The sequence below is a fragment of the Schizophyllum commune genome (genome assembly GCF_000143185.2).
Source record: "Schizophyllum commune H4-8 unplaced genomic scaffold SCHCOscaffold_8, whole genome shotgun sequence".
Lineage (NCBI taxonomy): Eukaryota > Fungi > Basidiomycota > Agaricomycetes > Agaricales > Schizophyllaceae > Schizophyllum > Schizophyllum commune.
In genome coordinates, this window is record NW_026089545.1 from 1,453,648 (window position 1) to 1,469,920 (window position 16,273).

At 57.6% G+C, this 16,273-nt stretch overlaps 7 protein-coding genes across 7 annotated transcripts; 4 read left to right on the plus strand and 3 right to left on the minus strand.

The window, feature by feature from the left end:
- Window positions 1-802: 802 nt before the first annotated feature.
- On the minus strand, window positions 803-2,510 carry SCHCODRAFT_02631994 (uncharacterized protein). The gene is made up of 3 exons (XM_003030063.2): window positions 2,174-2,510; window positions 1,825-2,124; window positions 803-1,773 (listed from the first exon to the last, which is right to left on the minus strand). Exons 1-3 carry the CDS (start codon window positions 2,393-2,395, stop codon window positions 961-963), a joined length of 1,335 nt encoding a protein of 444 aa, XP_003030109.1. The 5' UTR covers window positions 2,396-2,510; the 3' UTR covers window positions 803-960.
- A 63-nt stretch (window positions 2,511-2,573) lies between these two features.
- On the minus strand, window positions 2,574-6,868 carry SCHCODRAFT_02631999 (uncharacterized protein). The gene is made up of 8 exons (XM_050345692.1): window positions 6,490-6,868; window positions 6,378-6,439; window positions 6,258-6,320; window positions 5,904-6,201; window positions 5,736-5,850; window positions 4,386-5,685; window positions 3,204-4,335; window positions 2,574-3,154 (listed from the first exon to the last, which is right to left on the minus strand). Exons 1-8 carry the CDS (start codon window positions 6,748-6,750, stop codon window positions 2,975-2,977), a joined length of 3,411 nt encoding a protein of 1,136 aa, XP_050199276.1. The 5' UTR covers window positions 6,751-6,868; the 3' UTR covers window positions 2,574-2,974.
- Window positions 6,869-8,212: 1,344 nt separating this feature from the next.
- Window positions 8,213-9,083, plus strand: SCHCODRAFT_02507043 (uncharacterized protein; the record flags this gene model as incomplete). The annotated part of the gene is made up of 4 exons (XM_003030474.1): window positions 8,213-8,306; window positions 8,358-8,497; window positions 8,571-8,776; window positions 8,933-9,083. The coding sequence occupies 4 exons, from the start codon at window positions 8,213-8,215 to the stop codon at window positions 9,081-9,083; spliced, it is 591 nt and encodes a 196-aa protein (XP_003030520.1).
- Window positions 9,084-9,239: 156 nt separating this feature from the next.
- SCHCODRAFT_02632006 (uncharacterized protein) lies at window positions 9,240-11,318 on the plus strand. The gene is made up of 5 exons (XM_003030473.3): window positions 9,240-9,714; window positions 9,762-9,960; window positions 10,009-10,161; window positions 10,211-10,773; window positions 10,823-11,318. The coding sequence occupies exons 1-5, from the start codon at window positions 9,404-9,406 to the stop codon at window positions 10,833-10,835; spliced, it is 1,239 nt and encodes a 412-aa protein (XP_003030519.1). The 5' UTR covers window positions 9,240-9,403; the 3' UTR covers window positions 10,836-11,318.
- SCHCODRAFT_02632007 (uncharacterized protein) lies at window positions 10,880-11,299 on the plus strand. The gene has a single exon (XM_050345693.1). It carries the CDS (start codon window positions 10,977-10,979, stop codon window positions 11,259-11,261), a length of 285 nt encoding a protein of 94 aa, XP_050199277.1. The 5' UTR covers window positions 10,880-10,976; the 3' UTR covers window positions 11,262-11,299.
- Window positions 11,319-11,893: 575 nt separating the features above from the next.
- SCHCODRAFT_02508010 (uncharacterized protein) lies at window positions 11,894-13,743 on the plus strand (the record flags this gene model as incomplete). Its single annotated transcript, XM_003030472.1, has 6 exons — window positions 11,894-11,991; window positions 12,046-12,238; window positions 12,294-12,814; window positions 12,862-13,114; window positions 13,177-13,252; window positions 13,298-13,743. 6 exons carry the CDS (start codon window positions 11,894-11,896, stop codon window positions 13,741-13,743), a joined length of 1,587 nt encoding a protein of 528 aa, XP_003030518.1.
- A 230-nt stretch (window positions 13,744-13,973) lies between these two features.
- SCHCODRAFT_01173144 (cytochrome P450) lies at window positions 13,974-16,001 on the minus strand (the record flags this gene model as incomplete). Its single annotated transcript, XM_003030061.1, has 10 exons — window positions 13,974-14,278; window positions 14,366-14,554; window positions 14,611-14,785; window positions 14,839-14,955; window positions 15,004-15,127; window positions 15,179-15,275; window positions 15,324-15,413; window positions 15,463-15,619; window positions 15,673-15,801; window positions 15,849-16,001. 10 exons carry the CDS (start codon window positions 15,999-16,001, stop codon window positions 13,974-13,976), a joined length of 1,536 nt encoding a protein of 511 aa, XP_003030107.1.
- Window positions 16,002-16,273: the final 272 nt, after the last annotated feature.

The following is a 16,273-nucleotide window of genomic DNA, read 5'->3' on the forward strand; positions in this document are numbered from 1 at the left end:
CAGGTGACGCGGCGCGGGAGGTCAACACACCCGCGGACATACCAGAATACCCCTTGCATCACAGCACCCTGCATTTGTTCGCAAGACATCGGAGGCGAGATGTAGCTTACTGACACCTTGAAGACCACGGTACGCACCATTCGAGAGATTAGCATGACGACCTATTCGATCTCGCGCACAAATGACGAGCTATTGTTGTGTAACTCAGCGCAGAGATTTGCACAGAGTTTCTTGTGTACGATAGAAACGCGGCACCTGGTCTCCTCCGTTCACGTACCGTCCCCCATGGTATGCGGGGCGAGGAAGCGGCCTAATGCAACATATTCGTCATGAAGCATCTTCCTGCTGTAGAAGTCAGCCCTTCGTTGCATGCACCAGTGGCCGGCAAGGCTTTACCTGCGAGTCTTGCCGGGATCCATAAGGTTGTCCACAAGAAGATGGTGTCATTGATGTCGGCGCTGAGAGAGCCAACGGTCCAGAGGGCACTCCGGTGAAGGCCTTCTAGGAGATGGAGTTGATACCTCGTTCCGCCAATGCAAGTGTTGTGGCCAGATCGCAGGTACGCATCAATAGAAGTAACGAGTACGACATGCCATTGGCGCGAAGGAGCCTAACGAACGTGCACACGGGAGTTGGAGGATGAGAGAGGGTTCATATAGGCCTCCACGGAGCTGCTTCTGAGTCGGCAATCGCCGAGGGTCGCACTCTATGCTCTCCCCAAATTGACTTGTCAGCCTCTATTGCGCCGTGAAATTAGTAATTTCATACCTTTCCCTCTCAATCACGACCAAAGCTTCAGTGCGCGGGCTTTTCAGCAGTGAGAGCGAGATAGATTGGAATACTATTACTGATGGTAAGGTACAGAGGCGTACGATGTGCGTACGAGCGAATATTGCCTCTCCCGATGCAGTCTAGTAATAAATACAGTAATACAGGTATAAATTACGTGTGCTTGCAGCCTCATAGTCCGCTAGTGGCGGCCTCCAAAGCCTGCTCTACGTCGTAAACCAAATCGTCTGTCTCCTCGACACCCACGCTCAATCTAATGAAGTTATCCGAGATCCCGAGAGCAGCACGTTCCGCTTCGGGGATGCTACCGTGCGTCATGAGAGCAGGGTGCTCAGCGAGAGACTCGACACCACCCAAGCTCTCCGCCAGCGTAAAGAGCTTCGAGGACGTGAGGAACTTGTCCGCCTCCTGTTGGCCACCGCGTATCCTGAAAGAGATCATCCCGCCGTAGGGGAAGCCATCCTCGGTACGGTTCGCATCGACGAAGGCGCGTGCATGCGGTGCAAGGCCACGGTAGGCGAGCTCGTTGCGCGGGTGGTTGGCCAAGCCAGGGTAGATGACGTCCTCGACATGCGGAGAGCGCTGCAGCGCGCGCGCCACAGCGAGGGCATTCACACCGTGGGCCTTCATGCGCAGGTGCAGGGTCTTGATCCCGCGCTGCGCCAGCCAGCAATCGTACGCGCTCGGGACAGCGCCGATAGCGTTTTGCAGGAAGCGCAAGCGGTCGGCGAGCTGAGCGTGCCGCGTACCGGAGGGAAGGACGAGGCAGCCCATGACGACGTCAGAGTGGCCGTTGATGTACTTCGTGATGCTGTGCATAACAAGGTCGGCACCAAGCAGGAGGGGGGATTGGTAGAAGGGGGATAGGAAGGTATTGTCGACGAGGACAATGGGGTTGGCGGCATGGGCATGTGCGACCGAAGCAATGCGGGCGATGTCTACAAGACGTAGGGTGGGGTTTGTGGGCGTTTCAATCCAGATCAGCTGGCAAAGCGTCAGTTACGACACCGACGGCCGAGGGAAGGAAGTGCGTACCTTGGTCTCATCTCTGATGGCCGCGGTGATTATGTCCTCATCTGCGGTCTCGAGGTCGATAAAGGTGGTCTCCAAACCCTGATTCTCAGACGCAACGCGCTTCATGTAGCGGAAGGTGCCGCCATACACATCGTTCACGCTGATGATGTGGGCATTGGGGCCGAGGGATGAGATAACGGTTGCGGTCGTCGCAGACCCAGAAGACAAGGCGATCGCCTGGTCCCCGCCCGCTTCTATAGACGCAAGGGTCTCTTCTAGAGCGTTTCTGTTGGGGTTCCCGCTACGCGAGTACTCGAAACCCTGCGGCCGTTTAGGACGAAGGATTAGGGGAGGTAAGCGGCGCACATACCTTGTGGTTACCGATCCCGTGCTGCTTGTAGGTCGTCGATAACGATATGGGCGGGATAACCGCGCCCGTCTCTGCGTTCGCCTCCGAGCCTACGTGGATGGCGCGCGTCCCAAAACCCAGCTGGGCGTGGGGGTGCTTGTGGACGACATGGGTGCCGTTCGAGTGCGCGCCATTCGCGCGAACGCCGTTGGAGTGAAGAGTGCCGTTTGCGACGGGGGCCATGGCGTCCGATGGATAGATGGTGGATGTAAGAGCCAAGAAATGCAGGCCTCCTTTATAAAGAGGGACAGAATATTTGGATCGCCCATGATCATTCGTAAGTCGCAGGTCAGCCGGGTGTGATATGACGAAAAGTCGCGTCTAAGTCGCGCGATCTCGGCGACCTAGTGCGGCTTCGGCACGCTGCTCAGTGATCCGTCCGTGTGGCTCCATAGACTCTACAGTCAGCTGTTCATAGCATCTTCGACGGTGATTACATGTAGCAACGCATAGAGTAGTCGACAACGTATAATTTACAGCATATGCGGGAGCGAGGGGTCCATAGCAGCATGAGCGTGCAGGGAAAGTATGAAAAGGTTGTAGGTAAGGAGGGTGTATGAATACGTAGACGCCACCTGGTGCGGCCGGTCCAATCCTGGTCCTGACCGCCGCTCTCCGTCTGGAAACCAACATCGTGCTCGACCATGAGGGCCTCGGCGGACATACCAGCCATGCGCCAACGCCAGAGTCGCGCCTGCCAGCGCAAGGATGGCATGCTGTCCGACGACGACGGTCGCCATACAAGCACACGAAACGCCAGCACTACTCCTTGTCCGAGAGCGGCGACGACTCCCACACCGCAGACTCATAGTGCGGGTCATCTCGCGCGTGTGTTGGATAGAAACACTTGAGAGGGACCGGCGTAGAGGGTATAGGCACTCGAGGGTAGTCGTAGCGGTAGCCAGTCAAGATTTCGCTCTCCTCAGAATCAGATTGATCGGTCTACATTGTCGTCAGCGCCACTGAACACCCTCCAAGAGAGGTCGCGCACCATCTCGTTGTCCGAGCCGACCGCCGCATCCACGTAAACCTTGGAAGGGCGCGCTTGAGGCTCAGGAGAGTCCTCAATCGTCTGCAGGACCCGCGCAGAAGCGCTCGCAGGTGGCAAAATTTCTTCCACTTCAAACTCGCCCACGTCGACGAAGTTACGCGCGTATCCCGCTGGACTGGCACGCCAGAGCCGTCCGCCGGAAAATCCTGCATTTCCTGTCGCGGCCACGACCATCCGAGCCCCGCCTGCTTCTTCTACCCGCCTTCGGCCAGGAGGCGGGGGCGGTGGGTGCGGCGCAGACCCCAAGTCGCTTGCATCGACCAACTTCCGCTTGCGCGGCGCGTCGCGCAAGCCGCTCCCAGGCTGGCCACGCATGCGCCCCGCAGACACGGATTCGCTGAACGCTGCCTGCGCGTCCTGACGCTGCTTCCCCTTCCACCGAACTCCGTCAATCTCCGTCACTTCCTCATCGCTGCTATCCCCCACTGCCGTCGGGACGACACCCCGCCGCTCCATGTCCTTGCGGACGCGTTCGCGGTCTTCAGCGCGTTGCGCGCGCGATTTGGGGGTTGTCTTGGGTAGCTCGCGATGCTTGCGATCAAACTGACCGCCCAATGTACGCGGCTGGGGTTCCGATTTCATGGGTTGCCCGACTGGAGCCGAAGCAGCGGCTGCCAACTGAGCTGCTCGCAAAGCAGGATTTTTCGGTGGACGGCCGCGCTTGCGCTTGAGAGGCACAGTGGAATCCGCGTTCTCCTCCTGCTTGAGCTCGACGGGCGGAAGCGCGGTGGCTGGCGGAGGAGCGGTTGCAGCAGGCGGATTCTTTGGCGGACGCCCACGCCTCTTCGGTACGGGAACAGCGTTCGGACCAGCAGACGCTGAATCATCGACACGCCGCTTTTTGGCGGGTCGCCCATCTTCGTCATCCGTCTCTTCTCGCTGAGCACTGCGTGCAGCTGCCGCTGCCTGCAATTTCTTGTCCAGCATGGGCAGCGCGCGCGCCGTGACCCGCTTCGCGTGTGCGGGCTCAGGCGTCGTTGAGCGGGGCGTAGGCAAAAACTCGACGGGCTGCCCGTGTAAGGGAGCGCGTCGAGGCCATGGTTGTCCATAGATTGCTTGATGTCGCATGCAACTGTCGATAAGAATTAATATAATCTTAGCAGATCAGTGAGATATGCATACCGAGGACATTCCTGTTTTCCCTGCCGCGTCGCAGAATCGAGATCCTGGCCCCAGACGGGCTGGTAATCCACACAGATCACCGGCAGCACGCTCTTGCATGTTGCACACAGAGGCAGTGGCTTGCCGTCCGGGCCCCTTGGGACCTCCGGTACCTTCGGCGGTGGCTCCCTCGCAGCCAGATCCGCCAAAGACGGTCGTCCACGCTTGGCGGGCACGACCTCGGCATCCTCTTTCTTCACCTTCGCTTTCGTCGGCGAATGAGAACCATTCTTCGCCGACGCTATCGTCACGGGTGATGCACTGACTTCCTTGCCCTTCCCCTTGCCCTTCAGCCGGGTGGAGAATCGTACTGGCTGCTTCGGGGTGTCGTCTTTAGCCGGCTCCTGTTGCGGCGGCTCCGATTGAGCGACTGTGCCAGGCTTGGAGGACTTCGCAGGCGGTTTGTTGGTGCCGTCCACTTCCTTCACCTTCCCTGCAGCCTCCTTGCCCTTGGCCTCGGGCTCCTTGCCTTTGCCGGCTGCCTTCGCCTTCGCTTCAGGCCCCTTGCCTTTGCTAACTGACTCTTTGCCGTTCGCCTCAGCTTGCTTACGGGCGCTCGTGCGCGTCGTACGAGTCGTTGTCGGCGTACGATTAAAGCCGGCTGTAGAGATGGATGATGTCGCGTCCTCCGTGAGCGCCGGGGACGCCAACTGTGTAGTGGGTGGCACGGTGACTGATGCACTGGCTTCGGCGCCTATTCCCAACATCTTCTGCCTCCGGGTGGCGATGATCGACCGGAACGGCTGTTGAGGGCTGATGGTCGACTGCTTGGGAGAGGGCAGCTTGGGCGACGACATCTCGTCGACAACGGTCAGAGGGCTACCGACGGGGGAACCTTCCACTGCGCCGGTAGGAGGTGGCACGGCTGGCGGTGCTCTGCTATTTGAAGGCCCTGCCACCGGTTGCTGGGTGGACCCTGCAGGTTCGGAGTCCGAGGGTATAGGCGTAAGGTCAGAATCGCCCACAGCAACGACCTCGATCGCGCCGGGCGCTGCATTGGCCAGTGGCCTGTTCGTGTTGTCCTCCTCTTCCTCACTGTCGGAGGAAATTGCTTCCACCTCGGGTACCGTAGTCGCGTACACGCCACGCCGCGTGCGACGCTCATTGACGTTGACAGGGGCCTCCTCCACGCTTTCCACGTCGCTGACGTCGCTACCGTCCGAGGACGAGCCCGCATCGTCGCCTTGATTCGCTGGATCGTAACCACCGCGTCCGTTCTTCTCGCAGGTCTCGCAAAGGCAGTGCTTGTTCCCCTTGCCGACTGTGTATCTTGAGCTATGATTACACCGCTCGGAAATTTTGTATACGCACAGTACGAGTCGCCATAATGGGCGGTGACTTCCTGGCCGAGCTTGATAGGCTTGATGACACGGAAGGTGATATATTTGCCTTCACGAAAAAGCTCGCAGTTGTGGTCGCAATCGTGCTGAAAAAGACACCATTAAAGAAAGGTAAAGCTTGCGACGAGAAGGAACTGACGTTTACGAAGCGCGCGGGGCCGAGGAACAAGTGGTTCTTCTTCATCTGGCGGGAATGAATGACGCTGAAATCGCGGCGGATAGCTGAGTTGATTTGCGTCTCCTTGAGGGCTCTGTCCTCGTCCTCGGTCAGGTTGGCCATGGAGCCCTTGAGCTCGGAGATTACGGCGCCAGGGGCAAGGTCACGAGTGGCCAGTATGCAGAGCTCAGACTTGCCAGTGTAGAGAGAGTAGCGGGAGGTGTGCGCGATCTCTATGCAGCCGGAAGGATGGTAAAGTTCAAAGTAGCGAGCGGCGTGGCTGGGGAAATAGGAGTCAGTGTTGAGAGGTAAAAGAACCGGAGGGGGGCCACGCACGTAGCGAAGGCATTGATCTGCTGCTGCGTGTAGCTCTTGAGGTAGTAAAGGACGGCGGGGAGTCTGAGCCGCAAAAATGTGAGATGGATGGCCACGGGGGACGCGACGCATACGACGCACCGGAGGAGTTCATTTACTGCTTCGCGCACGACATGTTGCAGGGGACCCTTAGCAACCACAAGCTGCGCGACGTGTCAGAAAGTGAGAGTGAAGAGGGATGATGACCACGCACGCGTCGAACAATGTTCATGAGCACTGCGGCGTCCGTCTTTGGGAGGGCGCGCGACGAATCCATCTTGTGCACGAGGAGGGGAACGTCGCCGGTGCCGAGCTTCTCAACGAGAAGATGACTGAGAAAGTCATCGTCGCGCGATAGGTCGCGGACGTTCATCATCTTGTTGGTGAAGCGCCATTCAAGGACACCCGTCGCGCGGGCACCAGTGGTGCGCGATGTACTCGCGCTCGTATGGCGCTGCTGTTGCTTCGGCGCCATATTGGGGCCGAGCGTCAGGTGTCAAGGTGCCGCGACCGACAATGGTGGCGGTAAGAGAACAATGGGATCCCAAGTGGATTGTGGCGAGCGAACCCGCCGTGGGGGAACGCAGGCGAGGAGAACTAGCAAGTCACGTTAGGTCACAATCTGAGCGTCACAAGTGTGACAGGTTTGCCGACTTCGTCGTTCAACAGGATCTGATGACCGACGGCTAGCGCGCTTCGAAGTGCGCGCCCTTGCCGGAAGGAAAGAAGACTTCAACGAGCCGCTGCGACCCGGATCCTTTAGTACTCGCCCGGAGCAAGGCATGGCCAAGGAGATAGCCTGTGAATCCATTGATCGGACAAACGATATGCAGCCACCCATGACCAAGTCTGGCCTACCCGATCGGTGCACCATAGGTGAGGGGGACACGTACACAATGCAGCATGTCATTCTGCCCAAGTGCTTGAGGCCGAAGACAAGCCCTGGACTTCCCCATACAGCTCTCAGCACCGCCGCAAGACATGACGCCTGAGACTATACAGAGAACATGAGGTATACAAGGGGAATGTGCAAGTATTGTGCTTTCGTTATGGCATACGGAGATTGATGCGGACCGTCGAGGGTTTCAGCAAAGAGGAAAGGCCAGCAAAAAGCGACAAAGGCGTGACGGCGGTGACGCGGGAGAGCACGTGGCTAAATGATCCGTCGGGGTAAAGCGATCAAGAATGGTTGACCTCGTGCCTACACTCCACGTGGAACGGATCGCGCACGCTGCATGGCCCGATGCCGACGCCAACATCGTCCAACTCGAACCCAAGTGCATTGATGCCGGGAATGGGAGTACTTACCGGGTGCACCCTTGCACACACCTGTCTCGAGGTCGCACGGCTGAAAGTGAGACTATTGAAGTTCCTGAGTGCTTCTTGCGCCAACGAGGCGGCGAAAGAGCGCACGCTGCAAACTAATCAATTCAAGGCGTCGGGCCGCTACGCATTCTGGATCTCTACAGCCTTGTCTCTGACGCCCATCACACATCCGTCTACTCAACAGCAGTCTTCCGCCGCTCACTATGCCTCCTCGCGGTTCCCGTAAACGCGCGCCGCCACCTCCGCCCGAACCTTCCACCCCCGAGGAGGAGGAAGAAGTTGACGAGGAAGAGTCCGAGCAAAACATCGCCACACTCAACGACGATCCCAATACGTCCTCACCCGCGCCTGAGTCCGAAGACGAGGAGGATGCGCTGGCGGAGGAGGAAGCTGACGATGCGGATGAGGAAGACGAGGAAGACGAGATGAAGGAGGACGAGGACGAGGAAGACGAAGACGAAGCACTGCCTCGCGCGCGAACGCTGAAGATTAAGCTCAAGCTGCCGCCGAGCGAGACCGCGACGCCGGACCCTCCCCCAAGACGGCGTGGGGGCAAGCGCCGCGCAAAGGCGCCTGTTGAGGTCGAGTCGGAAGACTCGTCGGACGAGGTCATGCCGACGAAGACTTCGTCAAGACACTTGACGACTCGGCAGGCGGTGCTCGCGCACGTCGCAGACGCGGCCCATGTCGCGTTGGGAGCATCGGGTGCGTAGACCGCAAGTGTTACTTGACTATCATTTACTAAACGTGATACAGAGGCTGAACAAGCGTCGAAGACTACATCTCCGGCTAAGCGACGCAAGAAGGACCTCACAGAGAGCGAGATCGCACTTAGACGCGCAGAGACGGCGCGCAAGCGCAAGGACCTGTCTGAAAAGAAGCTGGAGGATGAGAAGGTGCGTATCCATCTTCCTCGTTCCTCTCATCTCCATCCTGTAACATACATACTAACGCCCCTGCCCCCCTCAGCTCGAAACTATGAATCGCCTGCTCAAACGCAAGGCTGGCGTCGGGCGCGGCAGAAAGAGCGCCGCTGCAATAGCCGCCCTCGCCGCTGGAACGCCACTTGGAGGCGAGTCGGAAGTCGAATCCGCCGAGCGCGAGCCCGAACCCGCCACGATGTATCGATGGACGTCGGACGCGAATGGCATCATGTTCTCTGTGCCACTGGCGGTGTTGCTGGAGCATGGAGTGCAACCGACAAAGCCCAAGCCTCAACCTGTCGAAGGTGAAGAGATGGCGGTCGATGTGCCCGAGCAAACCTCGGGCGAGCCGTCTGTCGAGCCGTCGCGACAAACATCGGTGGCGTTTGACAATGGAATTGCGTTCAGTGCTCCGCCAGAGGAGGCAAAGCCCTCGCAGTCGAAGTCGTGTGCGGTGTCGGGGTGCGCTCAGCCGCTCAAGTACAGGTTGGTCCGCGACTGGACGATTGGAGGATGTGGATTGGAACATTTGCGTGCCCTGGAGAAGGGGGTAGTATAGATTTAGTTTGTACCTCGTCTACCTTGAACAGAGTGTATGCTCGTTGCCACCAAAAGGTCTGGGCCTTGCTTTGCGTGCGAGGGACCGGGCAAGGGCGTCGGGCCGATCTCTGTGATGGGCGACTTGACGACTCGAGATTTCGTTGCTATTCAGTTCGTGCGAAGCTTTCGTCGACGCAGCTGCGCTCTCTCTCGTCTCTCTCCTTCCCCGCCGTCTTCCCCCTTCCTCCTCTCCCTCTCGTAGCCCTGGGGGCGCCTTCCGGTCTTTATCTCTCACCTTCTACCGCTGGTTCGGCACTCCCCACGCCCCGCTGAGCCGCCATGTTCACTCTCAACCGGGCCCTGGTTTCTCTCCTCTTCGTCTTTTCTCTCTTGACGCTGGCAGCGCCAGTCCTCGGCGCGCCGATCGATCCGCGCAACTGCGAGGAGGGTCACGACGGGGCTGCGGCAGCAAGCGCGGCAGCGTCTGGCTCGGGTGCGGCATCTGCAGCTGCGACGAGTGCGGTAGCGTCGAGTGCAGCCGCCTCGGGTGCAGCGTCTTCCTCTGCCGCGGCTTCGAGTGCGGCTGCGTCCGGTGCTGCTGCCTCAGGCGCGGCCACTTCGACGGTCAAGACGGTCAAGACTTCGAATACGTGCGTGGCTTGGCACAGAGCGCATTCGTATACTGATCCTCACGCAGACCCGAGGGAACGATGACGGAGACGTGCACTATCACGCTTACGCCGACGACGAACGCTGATGGCACGCCCGCCTTCACGGAGGTCAAAGACTGCGTAGTCACCTTCCAGTCCACGGCTGTCGTCAGCGACGCGTCTGCAGCAGCAACCAGCGCTGCAGCGACCGCCGCTGCGTCAGGATCCGCAGCGGTCATTGCTAACGTGCGTGGTCTACCTATTCCTTTTGAGCCTCGCTGACCTTGATTCCAGGGCGTGTCCACGGTTACTGATTCCGCGACGTCTGCAGCTGCATCTGCGACATCGGCTGCTGCGTCCAGCTCGGCCGTTGAGTCTTCAGCGTCGACCACTGCCGCCGCGAGCTCCGCATCCGCTGCATCTAGCAACGCTGCGGTCATTGCGAATGTACGTTACCCACACTCTACCTCCTAGATTCATGCTGATCAATCTTCAGGGTGTGTCTACGGTTACTGACTCTGCGACCGCCACCTCGGCGGCTGCGTCTGCCAGCGCGACCGATGCTGCTTCGAGCGCCGCCGCTTCCTCGGCAGATACAGCCAGCTCAGCAGCGGAATCCAGCAGCGCGGCCGAGTCAACATCCGCCGCCGAGTCCAGCTCTGCCACGGAATCGAGCTCTGCCGCCGTGTCGACCTCGTCCGCCGCCGCATCATCCGCCGCGGATTCTGCTGCTGCCACCTCGTCCTCTGCCTCGTCCGCCGCCGCTCCATCCAGCTCGTCCTCTGCGACCTCTGCTGCCGACACCGCTGCGTCCTCTGAGCCTGCCGCTGCTGCAGCCGCTGCATCTGCCTCTGCCACGGAGACGGAGACCGCTGCATTCCAGATTCCCGGCCAAAAGCTGCAGGTCTTGCCCATCGGTCTTGGCGTGTTCGCCGGCATCTCGGTCATTGCGCTCATCGTGGTCGGCTTGGTGACATACGAACGCACAAAGTACCGGCGCGCGTTCAGGCAGCGGAAGATGGCAGAGCAGGGCGCGTCGATGGGCTATGGTGGCATGGCGTGAGTTTCGTGCTCCTTGTTGCCGCTCGAAACGCTGACATTCTTGAAGGCAACGCGCCTAGGTCACTAATCCCACGTTGATGCACGCACTGACCTTCGTTGTCCGTCCTTCATGACCACCTCGTCGTTCCTTGGCCTCGATTTCTGACTCGCATACCGCACGATATCCGTACCGCCTGCTCGATACTCGGTACTCACACCACATGCCCTATATCCGCACCACACGGACTCTGCGCCACCGCCGTATATTCGACCTTCTTCGTTCGAGGACTGTTGTTCCTTGGTGTTCGCTCACGCGAGCAATCCTGCTCGTTCGTGCGAGCATAGCTGCGGTGTACATTACCTATCTCCCTACTTACTGTTTCACGGCTGGATCGGCGCCGCGCGTCGATATGTACATATGTACTTGGGAAGGCAGAAGTGAAGGCCTGGTTGCTCCAATAGACATCTGGGTTTTCGCGAAGGACTTTTTCTCTTGTGTTCCATGATTTAGTTAGAGTTCTATGGATGATGGATAACACCTACAAATGGACATGTGTCCGAGACGCCCAGAGACCGAGGACAATCAAGTTCAACTGTGACAATCATGGGTGGGCGGTAGGCCATATTTGTCACGTATTCAAACTTGTACCCGACTCTCATCTCGCTTCGGCGCAGTTACTTCGATGCAACTCAGAGGATATCCTGTGATGCAAGGTAGCACTGGCTCGCGCAGCATCGACTGTAGGACGTGCGCTCTGTCTGCGACATCGGCCCAGACCCATCCTCCCAGTCCGAAGCTCTGAACCGAACTTCAAGTTCGGGTAGGAAAGCCATTGTTTCCCCCAGGAGCAACGCCGTGCGGAAGACGTGAAGGTCTTCTTCTACCTCGTGCTTGAGGTAGTCTTCCAAATACCGCGCTATTCTCGGAACCATTCATACTAGGCCTTTCAGGCGCGCCCATAATCGCAGAAGGAACAATAGCATCAAGAATCTCAAGCAGATAAAAGGCCCAATGATGCCACAGTGACCCTCGTACTCCTCCCCTCCCGCAGTACGACAGACGCTTGTTATCCTACCCTGCCCCATGAAGTGCCATAGAGTGGCAGCGCCCTCATCTCGGAATTCGGAGCTGGCCTCCATGCGTTTGGACGAGCATTCGCCAGAGTCGGGAATCGAGCGCGATGCTTCCTCAGAGCTGAACGCATCGCCACAAAACCGGTCCTCCATGTCAAACAGGTGTGCATTAGTACGCGGCGTGACTCGATGCCCAACCATTGATACCTGTCCTAGCGCAACAAAGCCGCGGGCGGCTAAGCTCAATCCCATGAAAGTGGTTCAGAGCTTGCGTTTTACGAAAGCGCGCAGCGCTTTTTTCCCATCTCTTGCTCGCCACCACAACGCCAAATTCTCGGATTTGCCTGTAGACATCCTGATGACTATCTTGGCGATGCTCGACCCACTTGAAGTTCTCCTTGTGCGATATGTAAGGCATCACCAACGCTCTCGCAGGACTCTGATTGATTGTCTTGTAATTGTAGTCCTGCAAAGCGGCCGATGTGGCGTCGCGCCAGCGTTGGGTCTGGCTCCAAGTCCTGCAAAATCATCCGCCTCCGAAAGACGCCACCTGCCTTCTGCCCGCACACCATCGGGACACTGCTGCTGCACCGGACCTGGAACGCCTTGCTACATTCTCACTACTATGGCCTCTCATCATGAAGGCAGCCATCAATCGCAAATCGCATCAACGTCGTGGCTGGCTCTATCCTCGTAGACAGATCCCGATCCCTGCTGCCATGGCGCTCGAACAGGGTGGACTGCCACCGGCGGTGTCTAAGTTCGGGACACCCGACATCACTCTCCTGCCTGGCGGGCATCATTTTCTGGTAGAATCGAGTCAGGACAAGAAGCTCAGATTGTGTGAACTGAGCTTGGACGAACCTCAAGTGAAGGAGATAGCCAGTTTGTCTATCGACAGCGGGCCGGAGTATCAGAGAGTGGACGATCATACAATGACTGAAGATGGACGCCTCGTCCGTGTTCTCATCACTGAAAAGTTACTGTGAGTACTTACAGATGCTTGTAACTATATGAGCTGACTCATGTCAGTGAGTCCGATGATGAAGGGTGGTTCTACTCTGTTTATGAGGCCGCGCTCGACGATCCTTCATCCGGCTTCCGTTTGTATGCGCGCAAGCGATGTCCCTTCGCTTTCCCCTCAGTGCTTCGTACATGCGTGGCTTTAGGCATGGACTGCATCGTGTGCGCAGACTACAGAGAGCTACACCTCATGAGTCTGACGCAAGACAAACACAAAGCGTGGATCTACAACGCACAGCGGTCTGAGTGGCTACATACTCAGGTCGGTGATGCCTATAGCAGGCATCTCGTCCTCATGCAGTCCTGTACTCACCCGTTGAACAGGAAGTCCGTATCATAGGGTCGCATGTCATATCGACGACAAAAATACGAGCTCAGCCTGATGAACCACCTCGAGTCCGTGTGTCCGTCTATTCCAGCAGAAGCGGGCAAAGAATCTGCACAGGCCGCGAAGAGCTCATGCATATCGACACCTTCGAGCGAAAAGACGCCTCCGTGTTTTATCCCATGCGTTTTTCCTTGCAACGACCCTTCCCTCTATTTGTGCACTCCCACTCTCGCGACGTATGGGGCACGGAAGTCTTCCACAAGCCAACAATCAGCTACCAACTTGGATCTTCACTCGCTCTATACCAGATTCCTACGACACCCGCGAGAAGCAGATCGCAAGAATGTCTCTGCTTCAATGCATTCCAGGGTCGTGCTCTGTCGAACAGCGGTTTGGCGTGCTATAGTGATGGGGAAGGCGTTGAGATTCGCCTATCTCTTCCCTTTGCTGACGGGGAGATGTCCACCTTGAACGGTGACTTGTCGACATCTTTCGACTTGCTTTCTGGCCGTTTCATCGCTCTCAGGAAGAACGGAACACTCGAAGTGATAGATTACCTGTAGCATCGGTATGGTAGGACAAGAGTACAGGTCCATATATACTTCGCCTATGGAATAATCAGTGTACAGTAAAATAACGCGTGCAATTCTTGTATAGTCTCGAGGTACAATTCGCAGGAGTATAATGGTGATGTCGTCTTCGATGAGCAAACACAGGGTATACATACATGCAGAAACTAAGTTACAAGAAGGGACTCTGGGTATCTCAGCGAATCAGCAAGTAGCCAGCAATCTCATTCAAGAGTTCTGTTCTGGGCCTCCTCTCCTTGAACGGGCTCGCATCGCCGCATGCGAACCCTGGCCCAAGGATTTGGGAAACAATTTGCCTCTAGTCGGAAGTCCTTGGGACGCGTGGAGCCTTCGCAGCCATTCCTCGTGGTATCCGTAGCCACGTCGAATGTCGTCACGACATAAGCGAGCATCATCTTTGTCTCGACAGCCGCGAAGAAGCGTCCGGGGCACTGGTGTTTGCCAGCCCCCCAAGCCAGGAAGTTCGGCGAAGTGCCGACCAGCGCGTTGCGCGGCGCAATACGCTCGTCTGGTGTGCTGGTGTCGCACTCGGAGGGGACTGGGACGGTGGCGACGTAGTCGCTCGTGCCGCTCATAGTCCGTCTGAGTCCACGACACTGCATGATGTGGCTAGGCACAAAACGGAAGCCATCGAAGCTATGTGCATCATTCCCATACACCGCGACATCCGAATGCATGGTAGGGACTGCTGCGAAGACGAAGACGCCGGTGGGGATGGTGGCAGGTATTCCGTCCGCCGTCTTCCGGAAGGTGAAAGGCTTGATGACCTTGCGCATGACGCCGACTGAGGGGTCGACGTTAGCAATGCGCATCAATGATGATCTGCGATAACAGACGTACCATCCCTAAGCGATTGCAAGCGCATGGTCTCGCGCAAGAAGCTGTCGACGAGGTACATCTTGTCGATGGCTGCCTTGTTCCAGCCATCCTCAGCGACAACTTCCTGCACTTCGCTGCGCATGAGCTCGGTGTAGCCGGAATACGCCGCTAGGTTGTACATCGCGTGCGTGAAAGTCTACGCGCCCTTCGTAAGACCTCAAGAGCAGACCACTTTCAGATGGAACTCACCATCGACGTCGTATGCAAAGACGCAAAGTTGGCCGTCAAGATTCGGAGCGCGAGATCGTGCAGTACGTCCTGGTCACCGCCGCCGCCGTCAGCTAAAAGCCAAGTGATCAAATCGTTCTAGGAATATGATCAGATATGCTGAGTGCCACATACTCGCAAACTCACGTTATCCTTTGCCTGAACACCGCTTCTATGCGTTGGCGGTAGACGCTCCGCCAGTATGGGTTCCAGATAGCATTGCATGGTGTGGACAGCCTTTGGAAGGCCAGAGATGACCTTCACAGCGAACCTGAATCATTTCGGTTAGCCGTGAGCTCAGGGACGTTGGGTAAGAACTCACGGTCTTAGAAAGGAAGGGATAATGCTAAGGAAAAGCATAGCCTGCAGTGCCTTGTGCGCAAACCCGGTACAAAGGTCTATGTATCCCTGGTCCCGACCTGCGCACATTGAGTTCACCGTGGCAGCCAGTGATCCTTCCAACTCACATAAAGGTATCCCAACGAACACTCGATTAGTGATTCGACATATGACCTCCGTGACTGTCGTAAGCGCCGGCACTGCCTGCCATCCCTCGCCTGCGTCGTTGCTCAGACTAGTCCATCTCGAATGGTACGTAAAGCTCACCCGAAGTAGGCACTTGATCCTCAAAGACCGCTTGCATCTCGTCACGCATGGCGGGTATCAGGTCGTGGATGTTGTGGGTGAGTTGCGTCTGTAGGACCGGTATGTGGTAGGGGTTCTTGCCAACGCTTTCGCCTAGCACAAGGCTAATCTGCGCTATCTGGATAATCTTCGAGTTATTTATTGACGCGCCACAAAGAATGGGTCATTCACCTCTTCTGCGGCGTCCGTGAATGATAATGCATCGCCCGCGCCACGCCTCAACTCGTCGACTAGAGCCGTGCCGCTGACGACAACGATCCAGCGACTGACGTTCGCGATCTTGAAGGGTTTGCCGGGATACTGCAGATGCTGTCAGCCAAACGACGCGTGAAGGTGAAAGAACGGACTCTGGCGCATCCTTCCTCGGTCATGGCCTTGGCATCCCAGAGAAAGCGTATGGCGCTGAAGTAGGATAGGATGGGCGAGGAGAAGCCCACAGTAGGTAGGGATTCCAACTGTGTGGGTGAGATACAGAATGAACGTCGACTTGACGGCAACATACCTCAGGTTCACCTCGTCGGAAGCCGAGGTAGAGAAGCAGGCAGATGGCAACCAGCCAGTAGAAATGCGAGAGGTCCGTGACATCGCTATGGCTCGCGACGGGCTGGGCGAGAGTGATGTTCAGCATGGAAAGTCGGGGGAGGGGTCCGTGATGACCGTTGCAGAAGAGGGACGCGTCAAGTACCTGCATGCGCCGGCATTTTCTAAGCTAAAGCGGGGACGCGAAAGAGAGGGGCAGACGTCCATGCTTGGTCCTCGCGAATGACGTTGC